Source organism: Symphalangus syndactylus, chromosome X (assembly GCF_028878055.3).
Source record: "Symphalangus syndactylus isolate Jambi chromosome X, NHGRI_mSymSyn1-v2.1_pri, whole genome shotgun sequence".
Taxonomy (NCBI): domain Eukaryota; kingdom Metazoa; phylum Chordata; class Mammalia; order Primates; family Hylobatidae; genus Symphalangus; species Symphalangus syndactylus.
Window position 1 is genome coordinate 24,131,164 of NC_072447.2, and position 16,596 is coordinate 24,147,759.

At 44.4% G+C, this 16,596-nt stretch overlaps 1 protein-coding gene across 1 annotated transcript in view; it reads left to right on the forward strand.

The window, feature by feature from the left end:
• The window catches only part of WWC3 (WWC family member 3), a 129,713-nt gene that overhangs the window by 48,547 nt on the left and 64,570 nt on the right, over nt 1-16,596 (forward strand). The window contains exons 3-5 of the mRNA XM_055266990.2: nt 3,505-3,708; nt 15,033-15,109; nt 15,951-16,030. Coding sequence (XP_055122965.1) covers nt 3,505-3,708; nt 15,033-15,109; nt 15,951-16,030 — 361 coding nt within the window. The remainder of the gene's footprint in view (nt 1-3,504; nt 3,709-15,032; nt 15,110-15,950; nt 16,031-16,596) is intronic.

The window sequence follows — 16,596 nt, forward strand, 5'->3', positions numbered from 1 at the left end:
ATTTCCCAGGCAGTCTGGAAATAGAAATACCTCTCATAATGAAAAAACTATTTATTGCAGAGTGGAACTGACAAGTTATTGGAATAAGTGCCCAAGTGATTACCTTCACTTCATTTCGTCTTATACATTTAAGTTTAGCTTTCATACACCAAACCTTTTTGATCTGTGTGTGTGTGTGTGTGTGTGTGTGTGTGTTTGTGTACGTGTGTGTGTGTGTGAAGGGAGGAAATGGTATAGAGACCATAGCAAAAAAGTGGGTCTTTGACCATGCCAGCCTCCTTTGTAGAACTATCTAGAGCAGTGGTTCTCATCCTGGGTGATTTTATCCCTCAGGGACACTTGGCATTGTCTGGAAGCATTTTCAATGGCTGTGCCTGGGAGAAGTGCTGCTGGCATTCAGTGGGTGTAGACCAGGGATGCTGCTAAACACCTTACAACGCACAGGACAGCACCCCCCCAACAGATAATGAGGCGACCCCAAATGTCAATGGTGCCAAGATATAGGAACCCTGTTCTAGATCTGTTCTTTGCCCCTTAATCTTGGCTGTCTCTTAGCTTTCTTCAATGGGGTCCCAGCTGGGAATCCATTTTTCACTCTCTCTCATTTTCATTCTGGCTTCCCTCAGTGGCTCTGTCATTGTCATTTTACTACCAGGATATGAAGCATGGCTTCCCCTTGGCTTACTTTCTGTCCTTTGGTTGGTGAAGTGTGGGGCGGCTGCAGGGTCTGAAGGTGCATGGTGCCTCCCACCCGAGTGATTTTGAGCCTCTTTTCTAGGCCAGTCCCATGACTCCTCATGTCCCCACTGTGCAGTCAACCCAGATTGGTGTGTTCAGGGCTGATTCCTACATTGTCCATTGCTGGCACCCAAGATCTGAGTCCCCCATCTCAGATCTCGGGGCAGTGGGGTTTTTGGTGCCTGGCACTCGTCCTTGGGCACGATTGCAGCTATTATCCAGAGACTGGGCAGTGGTGATTGGAGACAGGGGATACCTACCGTTATGGCCCCGCTGCCCTCCCAGGCAGGTCCAGGTGGCAGGAGAACTTCTAGGTGGACCCACTGCTTTCTGGACAGGGCAAGTACCTGGCAGAAGAGAAGCTGAGAGGCCCCAGTGGCTCTCTGCCAGCCTGGCACTTCACGGCTGTGTGTATTTGGGTAAATGTAGCCGTTTGAGCTAGGCTTCCCAGCTGATAGTCTAAGGGGCAGCTCGTAACACATAAGAGCTGCTCACTTCACAGGGCCACCATGCTGTGGACCTGGGCAGATGCCCGTGGCTTCGTTAACACGCTTTGTCCTTCCCAGGGCTTGGTGGTAGGGATGCCTCATGCCCACTGAATCTCATCTCTGAGACAAGAGCAGGACTCTGATTTTGCATTTGTTTTGGTTTGTAAATCTCCTCCTGTGAGCTTTTATGGCTTGAGGGGCTTTCTAGGATGGTGTGAAAAGGGGTGAGCAAAGGATATTGACAGGAGAGCAGACAGGGAGGGCATTTCCAAGGAGAACTTACCTGGAAACATTCTAGCAAGCACACCTTCGTGTGTGTGTGTGTGTGTGTGTGTGTGTGTGTGTGGCAAAACAGACATAATGTAAAATTTACCATTTTAACCATTTTGAGGTGTAATTCATAGAACATAAAACGAACCATTTTTAAAGTGAATAGTTTGGTAGCATTTGGTGCATTAACAGTCTTGCGCAGCCATCACCTCTATCTTGTTCCGGAACATTTTCCTCACCCCAAAGGGAAATCTCATCTTCATTAAGCAGTCATTCCCCATTCCCCTTCCCCTAGCCCCTGGTGACCCCTAGTCTGCTTTCTGTCTCTGTGGAGTCTCCTGTTCTGGGTATTTCATAGACATGGAATCAGATGCTATGTGGCCTTTTGTGCCTGGCGTCTTTCACTTAGCCGTTTTTTGAGGTTCTTCCATGTCATAGCGAGCATCAGAACTTTATTCCTTTTTATGGAATTTTATTCCTTTGTATATGGTTTATACAAACCACTCTGTTGTATGTACTAAGTGAAAGGTCCTGAGAGTATAAAAGTGACTGAGGCTGTGCCCCTGCCATCTAGAGGCCATAGTTTAGATGGGAAACAGAAAAGATTTAAAAATACTCATGTGCTCAGTGTTAAGGGGGAAGAAGGGCAGCCCCCGTAAGCAGGGGAGAGACGCGTGTGCCTAGAGGATCAGAGAAGGCTTCAGGAAAAAAGGTGCCTTTGCAGCGTGCCTGGGAAGACGGCAGGCCTTCCTGTGACAGAAGAGGTCTGAGTCAGCATGGCAAAGGCACCGGGGGGCCAGCCAAGCATATTTGGGGACTTCGCAGAAGTTCAGTCTGTGTAGAGAATGTTTTTGGGGAAAAGGACAGAAAATAGAGATGAAGCTGATAAGTGAGTTTTGGGACTCCTGTATCAGGCTAAGGAGATTGGACTTTGTGCTTTCAAAGAGGTTTCTGTGTGAAAGCATTGCATCCCAGTTAGGAAGGTCACTTTGGAGAGTGCCCTGAGGATGGGTTTTGGTGGGATGAGACCAGAAGGCCCAGAGAGTCTGACTGAAGTAAGGAGAGACAGAGACAAGGGCATGTCGCCAGTGATGATCATATCCAGGGGCAGGAACCTCCGGTTCTTCATAACCCACCGAATGTTTCAGGAGGAAGAGGAGTGGGATTCTTTGAGGATGAGTACCAGGTTGCACTCCCAGGCTGGCTCCGCAGTTAGATCCAGATGATGCGGCTCCCTGCAAGGGGAAGACAGGAGATTGAGGAAGACAGGAGAAGCAGGCGTGTGCTGTGTGGTGTTTCGTTTGATTTTGCTCTTGATGGTGAAAGGTGGTGTGGAGAATGAGGGCTGCTTTGGATGAATGGCTGGGAATGACTTTGGGTCCATCCATATGGAGGTGCATCCAGGAGGCAGGGGGGAATGAAAGTTTGGAGCTGGGGAGAGAGGCTGGAGCTGGAGTTAGGCACAGGCCCTTGGAGAGCTGGACAGGGAGGAAGCAGGAGTGGACATGAGGGAAGCTATGGTGGGAGGAGACAAGGAAGTCAGTGAGGAATGGGAAAAGACTACACGGTCTGGTCTGGAAAATGAAAGGAGAAGGGGGCCAGCCAGGCCAGGGGCACAGAAGAGTTTCCATCATCTCACACAGAAGGAGCCAATGAGGAGAAGGTCATAAATAGCAATTAGTGTCACAGTTCTGAGTTCATGTGGATTCATCTCCTCGCATGCTTATTTAAAGTGTGGTCTTTGTTGGTGAAAACATTGTCTTGTATTGTCTTCCCTCCTCCAATGGACTGTTTCATATCTGTAGAGTTTCCTTCTCATCTGCACTGTGGATGTAAAAATGGAAAGTGTTCCACATTTTGGAAAGGTTCGTGATATAAAATCTTCCATAATATGCATCCTGGTAATTAATTAATTTTCACATTGACGAGTGACATCACTGCATGACTGTTGGTCAACCTGAGGATTTTACTTTTAAGTCACTTACGTTTTTACCTTTTTAAATTTCAGAACTTACCCAGATTGAGGATCCAAGAGAACAGTGGAGGCGAGAGCAAGAGCGCATGTTGAAGGAATATTTAATTGTAGCCCAGGAGGCTCTCAATGCCAAGAAAGAAATCTACCAGATTAAGCAGCAGCGGTTCGAGCTGGCCCAGGAGGAATACCAGCAGCTGCACAAAATGTGTGAGGATGACAGCCGCTCGTACGCCAGCTGTGAGTTGACTTATCTCCTGTTAAAAGCCATTGTGACTTTAAAAGCCATCTCTCTGCTATGTTACCTGCAAACACTGAACCTTCCTTGGGCAAGATAGCTTCATAAAGGTTCTAATTGCATACTGTTAGGTCATCAGTATTCGGCACTGAAATCGGATGGGCACCCGGTAGCCACTCCTGTAGCAAGGATTTATGAAATGCTTACTTTGTGCCCAGACGCTGGGTTATGGTTGGTGGTGACTAAGAAAGGAAAAGTCTCTGCCCTTGAGCTCACGTTCGGGTGGGGAAGGTAAAAAATAAACAAGAAAACAAAATTTCAGGTAGGGATGTATACCAGCTTCCTGTCTCATGCATGTCAGTTTTGAAGAGGGCTTCCCTCAGAAATCTCTGCAGTTAACACTGCTTGTCTGGGATGATCTCTTGGGAAATCCACACAGTGGTTTCATTCATTCTGAGTGGGAAGACTCAGGAGACCTCAGCCATGTCAAGCCTCCTGTCTCTTTGTAGAGTTCTCCTCTTGGGCTGTAGGCTTTAGTAGGCAGTACAGGGAAGGAGGAGGAACACCATAGAACCCGGAGAATCGGAGGACTCTCCTTCTGCCCCTCAGATGAGATGACCATGTACTGCTTGCTGTTCTCTAAAAGGACCTCTCTTTAGTTTTGGAGGCTGCCAGAGTGGGGGGCTTCATTCCATTAGTACTCAGCAAGTGCTCAGTGTTGAAGAAACCAGGTCCACTCTCAGAACCCAAAGCATTTTGCTGTGGACACAATCAGTCACCACATGAGCCAGTTCCTTCCCAGCAGACTGTCACCCTCAACAGACCCCAGCAGATGTGCACTCGTGAGCTTGGAAAGAATGGATGAAAGTTGGTACCACTGGGTTGAATTTTACAAAAACCTGTCTGTTTGAGACTTAGGGCCTTTCCTGTGATATTAGTGCCATGTTGCCATGGTAGATATTAAAGACACAGCCATAGCCTTATTCTGTGTTGCAAGTCAGAATGGAGGTAAGGCCAAGGGGCCACACGTTTTGTGCTCTGTTTTATTGCAGCAACTGTTGACGGGGCAGAAGCCTTAGAAGCTGTGGGCAGGAGTGGGGTATTCCCTCTGCAATAGGAATTGAAGATATTTCTATTACTGTGTATCTTGAGGGAAACAGGGAACTCAGTTTTACCGATGTGTTGCTTCCAAGCCATCTTATCTCCATCTCTGCAGATATTGGCACATACCTGGTTGGTTTTTTTGGGGCTTTGTTTTGTTTTTAACTTTCCATCAGAATGTGATAGGTTAGCTATGTGTGGAGTTTTAGAGGCTGGTTTCTTATCTTCACAGTTATCTTTTCTTGGAATGTCTTTCTCTGATTTTGGTATGAGGGTAATACTGGCCTCATAGAATGAATTGGGAAATGTTCCTTCCTCTTCTGTTTTCTCAAAGAGTTTGTGTAGGATTGGTATTAGTGCTTTCTTAAGTATTTTATAGAATTCACCAAAAGAGCCACCTGGACCTGGAGTTCTTTGTGGAATGTTTTTAACTATAAATCCAATACTTTTAATAGAGAGGTATCCAAATTTTTTGTTTCTTCTTGAATCAGCTTTGGCATTTCTGTGTTTCAGAGAATTGTCTTATTTCATCTAATCTAAAAGTCAGCAAACTTTTCTATGAAGAGTCAGAGAGTAAATATTTTAGACTTTGTGGACCATATGACCTCAGTGGCAACTATTCTACCCTGTGGTTATATTGCAAAAGCATTCAGAAACAACATGTAGACAGATGTGCCTGGCTATGTTCCAGTAGAAGTATCAAAACAGGTAGCAACCTAGATTTGGCCCACAGGGAGTTTGCTGCCCAGTGATCTAAGCTGTGAAGTCTATGAAGTTGTTTGTAGAATTCCCTTATTAGCCTTTTAATGTCTGTAGGCTTTGAAGTGATGTCCTCTCTTTAATTGCTGATATTAATAATTTGTGTCTTCTTAATCAGTATAGCTAAACTTTTATTGATTTTTATCTATCTTTACAATACACTGGCTTTTGCCCTGTTCTCCCATTTCTTGTCTGTTTCTATCTTACTGGTTTCCATTTCTTGTCTGTTTCTATCTTACTGGTTTTTCTTCTTTATTGTTTCTTTCCTTCTGCTTAGTTTGGCTTTAATTTGTTCTTCCTTTTCTAGCTTCCTAAAGTGGAAATTTAGATCACTGATTTTAGATATTTCTTACTTCCTCATATAGCCATTAAAGGTAAGGATTCTCCTCTAAGTACTACTTTAACTGCATCTCATAAATTTTGATATGCTGTATTTTCTTTCAGTTCAAAATAATTTCTCCTTTTTTTTGGTGGTTTTTGACCCATGGGTTGTGTAGAAGTAAGTCAGCAGGACTTTTTAAAGATGTCATGTTGTTGATTTCTAACTTAGTTCCATTGTGGTCAGAGACTATGTAACATTTCAGTCTTTTGAAATCTATTGAGATTACTTTTATGGCCTAGAATACTGGTTTTTTTTTTGTTTTGTTTTGTTTTTGTTTTTGAGATGGAGTCTTGCTCTGTCGCCCAGGCCGGAGTGCAGTGGCACGATCTTGGCTCACTGGCTCACTGCAACCTCCACCTCCCGGGTTCAAGCGATTCTCCTGCCTAAGCCTCCTGAGGAGTTGGGACTACAGGTGTCCGCCACCACACCCAGATAATTTTTGTATTTTTAGTAGATACGGGATTTTGCCATGTTGGCCAGGCTGGTGTGGAACTCCTGACCTCAGGTGATCCACCTGCCTCGGCCTCCCAAAGTGCTGGGATTATAGGTGTGAGCTACTGTGCCTGGCCAGTCTTTTTGATGACCAGAAGCCCATGGGCTTGGTGCCTTGATGTCTCCTTAGCTGAAGCATTGGCCTATAACCTGTTCTGAGATTATACAGTTAGCAATTCTAAACATTTCAGAAAGCTACTTGGTAGAAGTTAGGTTGAATGGTATAAAATTGCCGTTTTTCTATCTAAAAAAGGGCTGAATATTGGCTATTCTTATAATCCAACCTAATAGTGTATTTCTTTCCAGCAGTCTTTGGGTACCTTATCTTTTACATGCTTGCGTTTGGTTAGGTCTCCAAAGAGGCTCTCAAATCAGTCTTTCAAAGAATGAAATGGAAGAAATACATATCAGAAAAACTTGGCAGGATGTTTCTTGCCAGTGATTGAAAAGAAAAATTGAGGCCAGGTACAGTGGCTTACACCTGTAATCCCAACACTTTGGGAGGCCGAGGCAGGAGGATCACTTGAGACCAGGAATTCAAAACCAGCCTGGGCAACCTAGCAGGACCCTGTCTCTATTAAAAAAGAAAGAAAGAAAAACTGAGTCTAGAGAAAGTGTGTATTACGTACTGGCTACTACCAGTGCAGCCAGGACGTCAGCTGCAGTGACTGTAGGAACCCTGGACTGGATGCCCTCAATGATGCAGACATTAGAACATCCTGTCTGATTCCACACCCACTCTGAGGGGCAGTGAACGGGGAATCCCAATGCAGTGCCAAGCCGTAGGTTAAGAGTATTCAGTACTTTAGCATCCTGAGGAGCTGAGGATCCTGCAGGATCAGGTTTTGTATTTCCATGGGCTTTTCACTTCTTTGATGTTTGGGCAAATAGGGAATTCTACTCAATTACATTTCTTTTTATGCCCTATGGGATTTTATTAATGCCCGTTAAGATACACTCAAGAGGCTCTTTTTGAAGTGGTATCTGTTCCTTCAGTAGAGGAAGCTGATGACTCTGTTGTTGACTTGAGGTTCTAAGGTGCTCACCAGATTCCATTTCCTGACCTGCTGGATGTCTCTGTGTGGATACGATCTCTTCCTCCACTTGTGTGGGTTGCCTTCGAGGCCAAAAGTGGGCCTGCCTGTTTTCGTGAAAGGGCTGGAGATGCCAGTGAGTCTTCCTGGGGCCTGTCAGCTCGTCAGGGAAAAAGCCAACTCTGAATGAATCTAGGAGTTGATCCAAGTGTTTTATCAACTTGCTGCTGTCCCTAGGGCTTCCACCAAGCTCTCTCAATCTGCTGTTTAACCCGAACTACCAGGTGCAACAAGGAAAACCCTGCTAGAATGGACTCAGATGAATTCTTTCTGGCCACAGGATAAAGTCCAATGCAGTGATTCTGTTGGCTTGACCGTGATCTAACAGATGGCTTCTACAGCCATGCCAGAGGGCCTGGGCCCATGTTGGGAGCTGCTGGTGGCAGTTTCCATAGCACACGTTGGCTGTGTAGCCACACGGGTCTCACTGCCCAGATCTCCCTCAGTGCCAGTCATCTAAAGCAGGAGGCGTCTCCTTTTTCTGATACTGTGAACAGAATAACATCTGGACTTAATTCCCACTTCTTCCTTCATGGGTAATGACTTGAAGTGAAAGGAACCGATATCCAATGAGCTGGTGTTTTCTATGCATTGTTATGATAACAGTGTTGTCAAGCACGTGCTGTTTTCTTTATTGTTCACATGAGAAACTGAATATCAGGGAGGCTAAATTATTTCTTCAGGATCACATACCCAGCAGATGGTAGAAGTTGGATTTAAGCCCAGATCTGTTTGTGTTGGTGGCCTTCAGTGCTCTGCACAGTTTCCTAGACATGGAAGAGGCCACTCAGAACAGCTAGTGGTGTTTGTGGAACGCCTCCCCCATCCAACTTTCAGGTTATCTGAAAATAAAGACTAGTTATAAATTGACAAGTTGTCTGGAAATTTTGCAGCAATAAAGGGGGCAAGTGGAAGGCAGATCACTTTCTGGATCTTGACTTTTCCATGGCCCATGTAAGATCACTAAACTGTTCATTTATTTTTCGACAGCTGTTAGCACCTGCTGTTGATATATACTAAATGGCGGGAACATGTTTTTTTTGTTGTTTGTTTGTTTTGTTTTGTTTTGTTTTTTGAGACGGAGTCTCGCTCTGTCATCAGGCTGGAGTGCAGTGGCGCGATCTCGGCTCACTGCAGCCTCTGTGTCCCGGGTTAAAGCGATTCTCCTGCCTCAGCCTCCTGAGCAGCTTGGACTACTGGTGCATGCCACCATGCCCAGCTAATTTTTGTATTTTTAGTAACAGGGTTTCACCATGTTGGCCAGGATGGTCCCTATCTCTTGACCTCGTGATCTGCCTGCCTCAGCCTCCCAAAGTGCTGGGATTACAGGCGTGAGCCACTGCGCGCAGCCGGGAACACATTTTATTCCTAATGGTTGCTTGTTGGGAAAGATGAGGCAATAATGTGTGAACAGAGGAATTAACTGGAACAGCCATTTCTAATGTGGGAGCTGAAGGTAGGGAGGAGAAGTGCATCTCACCTATACCCCTCACACATTTCCCTCGAGCTATGGAAATCACCAGAAGAAAACTTCATGCATTGGAGAGGAAAGATTTTGTGTCAGTATTGGGCCATCTGGTATCTAAGAACATCCATGCCTTGACCTGAAAGCAAATTCAGATATTTGGCTGGATGCTTTGCACACTTGTCTCCATGAGAGTAGGAACCCAACCCTGCTTGATTTCAATGAGCTTCTGAGCTAGCTGCCTGGTGATGCCCAGGCCTCATTTATGCTTCGTAGAACACTGGGGTGAAACTGCTCAACAATGGACTTATTCTTTCTGAGTCACACCTGCTACTTTTTCTACAGCTCCATTTTGTAGAGTTTTCTTCTACTTTCTTTATTGCAACATGTTCTTCTATTTGCCTGCCTTTTAACACTGAATACGTTCATTATCTCAGACACACTTTTTCCTGGAGTTATTCCTTTATTCTTCCTGAGAAACTCTAGCCCCAGGCACATTCAGATGAACTATGTGTGACCATTTGCAGGATCTTTTGGAAGAAATTCTTGCATGGGGTAGGAAGATAGTCTAAACCTCAGGTCTGCAAACTATGTCAAGCCTGTGGGCTGGATCCTATCCACTGTGGGTGTTTGTAAATAAAGTTTTATTGGAACACAGCCATGTCCATTTACTAACCTATTGTCTATAGCAGCTACAATGGCAGAATTGAGTATTTGAGACAGATTGTATGGCCCACAAAGTCAAAAATATTTACTGTCTGGCCCATTAGAGAAAAAGTTTGCCAATTCCTGGTCTATACCCATAGTTCTCAGACCTGGCTGCAAGCTAGAATCTTTAAAAACTTGCTGCTTGGACCTTACCCCAAGAGATTTTGATAGAACTGGCCTTGGGTGGGACCAGGCTTTTTTTTTAAAGCTTGCCGGGTGATCCCCAGGGCTGAAATCCACTGGGCTAGACGGAGTGTGAATGGCCCTTGTAGCAGCAGGAATATGACTTTGTTTACTATCCTAGTTCCTAGGAGTTACTCAAAGTCTGCATTGAAAGTCTTTCTGGGTGGCTAGGAAAGAGGCAGCGTTACCTCTGGTGAGAAAGTGCTGATCCACCCTGAGTTCTTTGATTAGGTGGTGGTGAAGCTTGTCCTTATCAGCCATCAGTCTTGCCAGCATTCCTTCTGAGGCTCCAAGCCTGTCTCACAATGACCCTTCCATTGGTGCTGTGTTTTTTGTTTTTTGTTTTTTTGTTGTTGTTGTTGTTGAGACAGGATCTTGCTCTGTTGCCCAGGCTGGAGTGTGGTAGTGTGATCTTGGCTCACTGCAGCCTCAACCTCCCGGGCTCAGGCGATTCTCCTACCTCAGCCTCTTGAGTAGCTGAAACTCCAGATGTGCACCACCATACCTAGCTAATTTTGGTACTTTTTGTAGAGATGGGGTTTTGCCATGTTGCCCAGGCTGGTCTCAGACTCCTGGACTCAAGAGATCTGCCCGCCTCCACCTCCCAAAGTGCTGGGATTACAGATGTGAGCCACCGCACCCGGCCTCATTGGGGCTCTCGCTGTTGAAGGATTTCTCATTTGCTGTCTTGGTTAGGAACAGGGCTACAGGCAATCCATTCCAATTCAACCTTTTGTTTTCCCTCACACACGCATGTTGGAGCAGGCAGGAGAAAAAAGGATCATGGAGCATTTTTCCCGTGTATTAGTCAGCAAGCCAGATTTTGAAGGTTGCAGCAAAGCACATGTGTTTCCTGAGAAATAATCCCCTAGTCTGTCCTGGAGGGAGAATTCTTGGTTAGGATTTGGTGGCATCTTGGGTTACTTCTGTAGATCACCCCCAGGTGGCCTTACTTGATTGTTTTTGGTCTTTTGCTTATATTGCCTTAAAAAAAAAACCCATCCTGCCTGCTTTGTTGGCCTTGCGTATTTCTCCATGTGCCTCTCTGGTAGATAGTACCTGTCAACCTGGAACCTGTCAGGGCTTGTCGGCCTTTTGCCCAGAGTCATTCTTGGCTCCCTTGAGCAACTCCTGACAGTGCTGATCCCTGGAGGCCTACACCTGGTCCTAAGGAGCAACCTGCTCCAGAGGATGTCTTTGAAGAAGGACTGCTGGTCTTTTAAAGCATGTCTTCTTTCTGGGGTGACCTTAGGTACCCATAGCTCAGAGGAGGCCTGTACATAAGAGAGACAAAGACAAACAGACTCATGGACACACACATTTCCCCTTTCAGTAATCTGTCAAACTGAAATCCAGGGTTAAGTACTGGGGTTTGCAGCATTTTGAGTGCTAAATACACAGCTCAAGTTCACCTGTTGGGTGGTGGGCCCTGGGGAGCTGGAGGACCGTTTCTTCTTCTGGGAAAGCTAGCCCAATTAAAGGATCTTTGGCAGCTGACCCACCGGAGCCCAGATTCTAGACATGAAGCCCTCTATGAATGATGGCATAATATATTATAGATCAAGTCACTACAAACTCAGTCTTTTAATCTATAAAATGGGCAAGGAAACATAAGTATCATTTCACCTTCACAAAGATTTTATGAGAATAGATTAAATAAATGTGAAAGGCACCCTGTAATAGCAAGATATAATAATTTACATTGCTGTGGTCCAGCTAGGCTATAACCTTGTTATTATATTATCTGAGGCAATGTTGTATGCCTGAGCAGACTCCATATGCTATTTAATAGCTCTGCCCACTTAACTCTTCAAGAGAGAAGAAAGCTTCAGAGGTGAAAGTCTGGTCTTTATCATAAACCTTGAGATTGGAGACATGTCTTAATAGAGGAAGATATTCCGTTTATAAATGTTGTGGAAGGCCGGGCACGGTGGCTCACTCCTGTAATCCCAGCACTTTGGGAGGCCGAGGCGGGTGGATCACTTGAGGTCTGGAGTTTCAGACCAGTCTGGCCAGCGTGGCAAAACCCCATCTCTACTAAAAATACAAGAAATTAGCCGGGCATGGTGGTGGCGCCTGTAATCCCAGCTACTTGGGAGGCTGAAGCAGGAGAATCGCTTGAACCCAGGAGGTGGAGGTTGCAGTGAGCTGAGATCACACCACTGTGCTCTGGCTTGGGTGACAGAGTGAGACCCTGTCTCCAAAAGAGAAAAAGTGTTGTGTAGTACACGCTGTTATGGGGTCTGGAGTCCTGAGCTGTTCTTGGACTCTGTAAATGGTTCTAGTAGACTTACTGGCAGATCTGAGGAACTGAGAATTTTATTTATAAATTGAATTACATTATTAAAAGTTATGCCAGTGTTCACAACCATCCTTAGTATTTGAAGATAAAATGTATTCACTGTGTTAGTTACTTGAGTAGACTTTTCCCTTATCCCAGTCCTGGAATTTTATAATTTTATAGAGACCGTAGCAAAAATAACATGAATGGGATCCATATAATTAAAAGGTATTCTGTCACTTATGATGGTTTCAGCTGCAGCAGAGAAGACTAATTCTCTTGGGCCTAGACAATAAGAAAATTCATTGTCACATAGCGGAGTCCTCTGGAGGTGGGGTGGGATTCCCCATAGGTGGATTCAGTGGCTCAGTGGCATCATTGGTTTGTCAGTTTCCCCCTCTAGGAGTGGATACATGCTGAGTCTCTTGGGGAGAGTTAGCTACCTAACACTTCCGGGGTTCTGGTACTTAGGAAGGAGAAATGGGGGAAGGTTGCTATGTAGATGTCCAACAGTATCCAAGACACCTCCCCTGTGTATTTCAAGTCTCTTTGCTAATTTTCCGTATGAAACTGCATAGACAGAGGAAGATTGGTACAGATTTTTTTTTTTTTTTTTTTTTTTGAGACAGAGTCTTGCTCTGTCGCCAGGCTAGAGTGCAGTGGCGTGATCTTGGCTCACTGCAAGCTCCGCCTCCTGGGTTCAAGCAATCCTCTTGCCTCAGCCTCCTGAGTAGCTGGGATTACAGGCACCCGCCACCACACCCAGCTAATTTTTGTAATTTTAGTAGAGATGGGGTTTGCACCATTTTGGCCAGGATGGTCTCGATCTCTTGACCTCGTAATCCGCCCGGCTCGGCCTCCCAAAGTGCCGGAATTACAGGCGTGAGCCCGGCGCCTGACCGGTACTAATGTTTAGCATTGCAGTGAACTTTGTTGAACTTTGGTGGTAGGCTTACTTTCTACCCTTAATGGGAAAGATCCCAGGTGATAACTCTTGGCCTTGCGTTCCTCCCACTGCAAGTTGACAAGTTGACACGTGTTGTAGTGTTGTAAGCCAGGTTTCAGCGATTCAGCAAGCTTTAACCTCTTAGCCTCATTTGCATATTATCTCTATCCCAAGTGAAAGAAGGCCTTTAAGCTCAGATCTGGAAAACTTAAAAGTCCCAGGAGTTTAATATGGAGATGTTTTTCTATAAGTTATTTCTGCCTTTTAAGGACATTGTTGGAGATGTTGCTTTCATTACTGATTTTAAATGAAACCAAAGAGTCAGGCAAGATGGAAGTTGTAGGATTTGGAAATAGGCAGTCTTGTCTAAGAAAGAATTGTTTGTAAAATATTTTACTCCATGTCTTTGAGAGATCATGAGTCTAAGTATAAGAAAATTGGAAATAAAGTTGGCAAACATTTAGCTCTTCCAGTTGTTTATTTCCAGTAGATTCTGTTGTTTGAAATTCTGACTGAATGGGACTTAAATAGTAGATTTTCCATAGAACTGTTATTAAAATAGGAGATCCAACTGCTCAAATGAACTTTGGATGTGGTTCTAATTGAGGTTTGAAGTAATTGTGCTGTTGAAGCTACTCAGTGGTGTTGAGCCATCCTTTGCAGTACATAGTCCGCAAATGATTTTGAATTGGTTTCTCATTGTTGGTACCTAAGTTATCTGAATGACAGCCAGCCTTTGATTCTCAGATCAAAGGAGTTAAAGAAAGGACTCCGTCCCTGCAGATGTGTCTTCTGAGCAGGTTATGTTAATGACAATAACTGGGAGGCAGAGGGCACCAGAGTGGGGTGGTTCACAGATGAAGACAGACCAGCATTCCACTAGCTAAGCAGAAGAAGGGAAGCCATGCAGCAGTGGTACAGAGCCCATGGCTTCAGAAACCTAAAGAAAGGAGGCAGAAGCATCGAGAAAAAGCACCGCAGAGCGGTGGATGGGGTGGTAGAAATTAGGAATAGCCACTCGCTGCTCCAGCTTCCGTAACACTGGAAAAAGCTTGCAGCTCTCTGTGTGCACAGAAATTTGCTGACTGTGCCTAGCGTGTAAACAGCTCTGTGGCTCTTATTCATCCCTAGGTATTGGTTACTCACGATAATGATGCCATGTCTGTAAAAAGACTTTAAGTCATGTACACTGCACTGTTTAGGAAAGCATTGAGGTATGTGATGTCTTTTAGCTAAACATTCATCAAAACAAGTTATTAAAGTGTGAGTGCCTCACTTCAGTTTCTCGGACAAACAACTTGGGGCCCCATCTTTTACTCAAGCCTGCCAGATACTGAAGTATTAGTAGAAATCTTTTTTATTTTACAAATTTCTAATGTTTTTTTCCTTTCTTGTGTCAAAAATTGTTCATCTGGAGAATATAGGTGTGAAGAAAATAAAAATAAAATCATTTTTAATGCAGCCATTGAGAATAACTGCAGTTAACTTTTTGGTTCTATCTTTCCAGTGACGTCTGTGTATGTATTTTAAAAGAAAGTAAAAGTAGGTTCATACTGCAAGTACTATTCACGTATTAAGTACAGTTTCCTACGTCATAATCATACCTCTTCCCCCCCTACCCCGCCCCCCCGCTGTGTCTATATGGTGTTTAACTGTAGTAGTTTTATAGTAGAACTAAACAGAGTTTTGACTGACCTACAGCCGTGTATTTTATTATATGGGATCCTATAGAAAGTCCTGATGCAAGTATCAAACATCAGGAAGATTTGAGGATGTTAAATGTCAATTCTTTAGGAGCCAGTGACCACTTGTGAATCAGAGATTTAGAGTCCTTTAATGCAGTAAATCAGAAGTTCCTTATGTGTATGTATTTTGAAGGATCCATTATAAAATAAAATATTTTCTTTCTATTTAGCATTCTCTGGATATTCAACAAATACAAAGTATGACCCACACCAAATTAAAGCAGAAATAGCAAGTCGTCGGGATAGGGTGAGTAAAACCGATGTTTTTACAACCAGGTGGATGGAAGCCTGGGGCCTTACAGCCTAGGCCGCTGGTGTTCTACTCTGGTTGACTCCTCCTGGAGGGATCGCTAGCAGTGTTAGACTGGAAGGGTTCTGAGGGTTCTGATGCTCCTTCCCTGGTGACCCCTGAATTATCTATGTGCTACCATGTTTCATCTCTTCAGACCCTTGTCTTGGTTGTCTGGGAAGGGGAACACTTCTGTTGCATTTGGGACAAAGCATCTTGGCAATGAAGCCTGCTCCTCTCTTGGTGTGTCATTCCCTGAATCAGGGTGTATCTTTTAGTGCAGTGTTTCTCAAATTTTAGCACAGCTAAGAAAAATACCTGGGAGCTTGTTCAAAGTGCGAGCTTCCAGGCTTAGCCCCTGAGTTTTGACGTGGGCCTGGAGCCGGTCCCAGAATCTGTTTAAAGAAGCACTCCAGGAGCCATTGAGTTTCAGGTAGTCAGAGAGCTTGCTTCTGGACACAAAGTTTCATGTGCGGGGTCTGAGAGGAGTGGGTAGAAGGAAAGATGAAGAATGTGTTACAAAAGTTGCCAGTTGTAATGTGGAAACCTTGAAAATGCAAATAGTTACTGGTTCCCCACTTGGGTAAGAGTCTGTCAACAATCTGGAATTTTTGTATCTAAGCACAGCCGGTGTTCTAGAAAGCCTGCTTCTTATGCATGTAAATGGAAGTTTATAGTGAGAATGGATGATCTTCTGAACTGCAAGCTGAGTAGAAACTCAGATGACAGTGCTAATAACAACTGTAGAAATCATTCTTCATAGCTGGTTTTTGGAGAAAAAAATGTGATTTGTCTTTAGCTTTCCAGATTAAAACGAGAGCTGACCCAGATGAAGCAGGAACTGCAGTACAAAGAAAAGGGGGTGGAGACCCTGCAAGAGTGAGTTGCCTGGACACTTGTCCCAAAGCTTCATGCCCTTCACTTTCATGCCTTTATTTATGCTCATGATTTTCCAATGCTAACTTCAGAATCTCTTTTTTCCTTGAAGACATTTTGTTGCTTTAAATGGAAATACTTGGGAAACAAGACCTTTATTTTTGTTTATGCACGTTTACTATAGCTGTGCAAGACACTCATGGCTAGTTACATTTAAATTAGACTTTTTCTTAGTTTTACTCTTAAATTTTTTGTTCTAAAATTGACATTTAAAGTAAAAGAAAATTAAAAGTTTAGTTTCCCAGTCTCAGTAGTCACATCAGAAGTACTCAGTAGTGACATGTGGCTAGTGCAGGTTTTCTCCACCATTTAGCACTAATGGGATTTGGGGCTAGATCATTCTTGTCTTGGGGGGGACTATCCTATGCACTGTAGAATTGTCTTGTCTTGGCCAGGCCTGGTGGCTCACGCCTGTAATCCCAACACTTTGGGAGGCCAAGGCGGGCAGATCAACTGAGGTTAGGAGTTCAAGACCAGCCTGGCCAACATGGTGAAACCCCATCTCTACT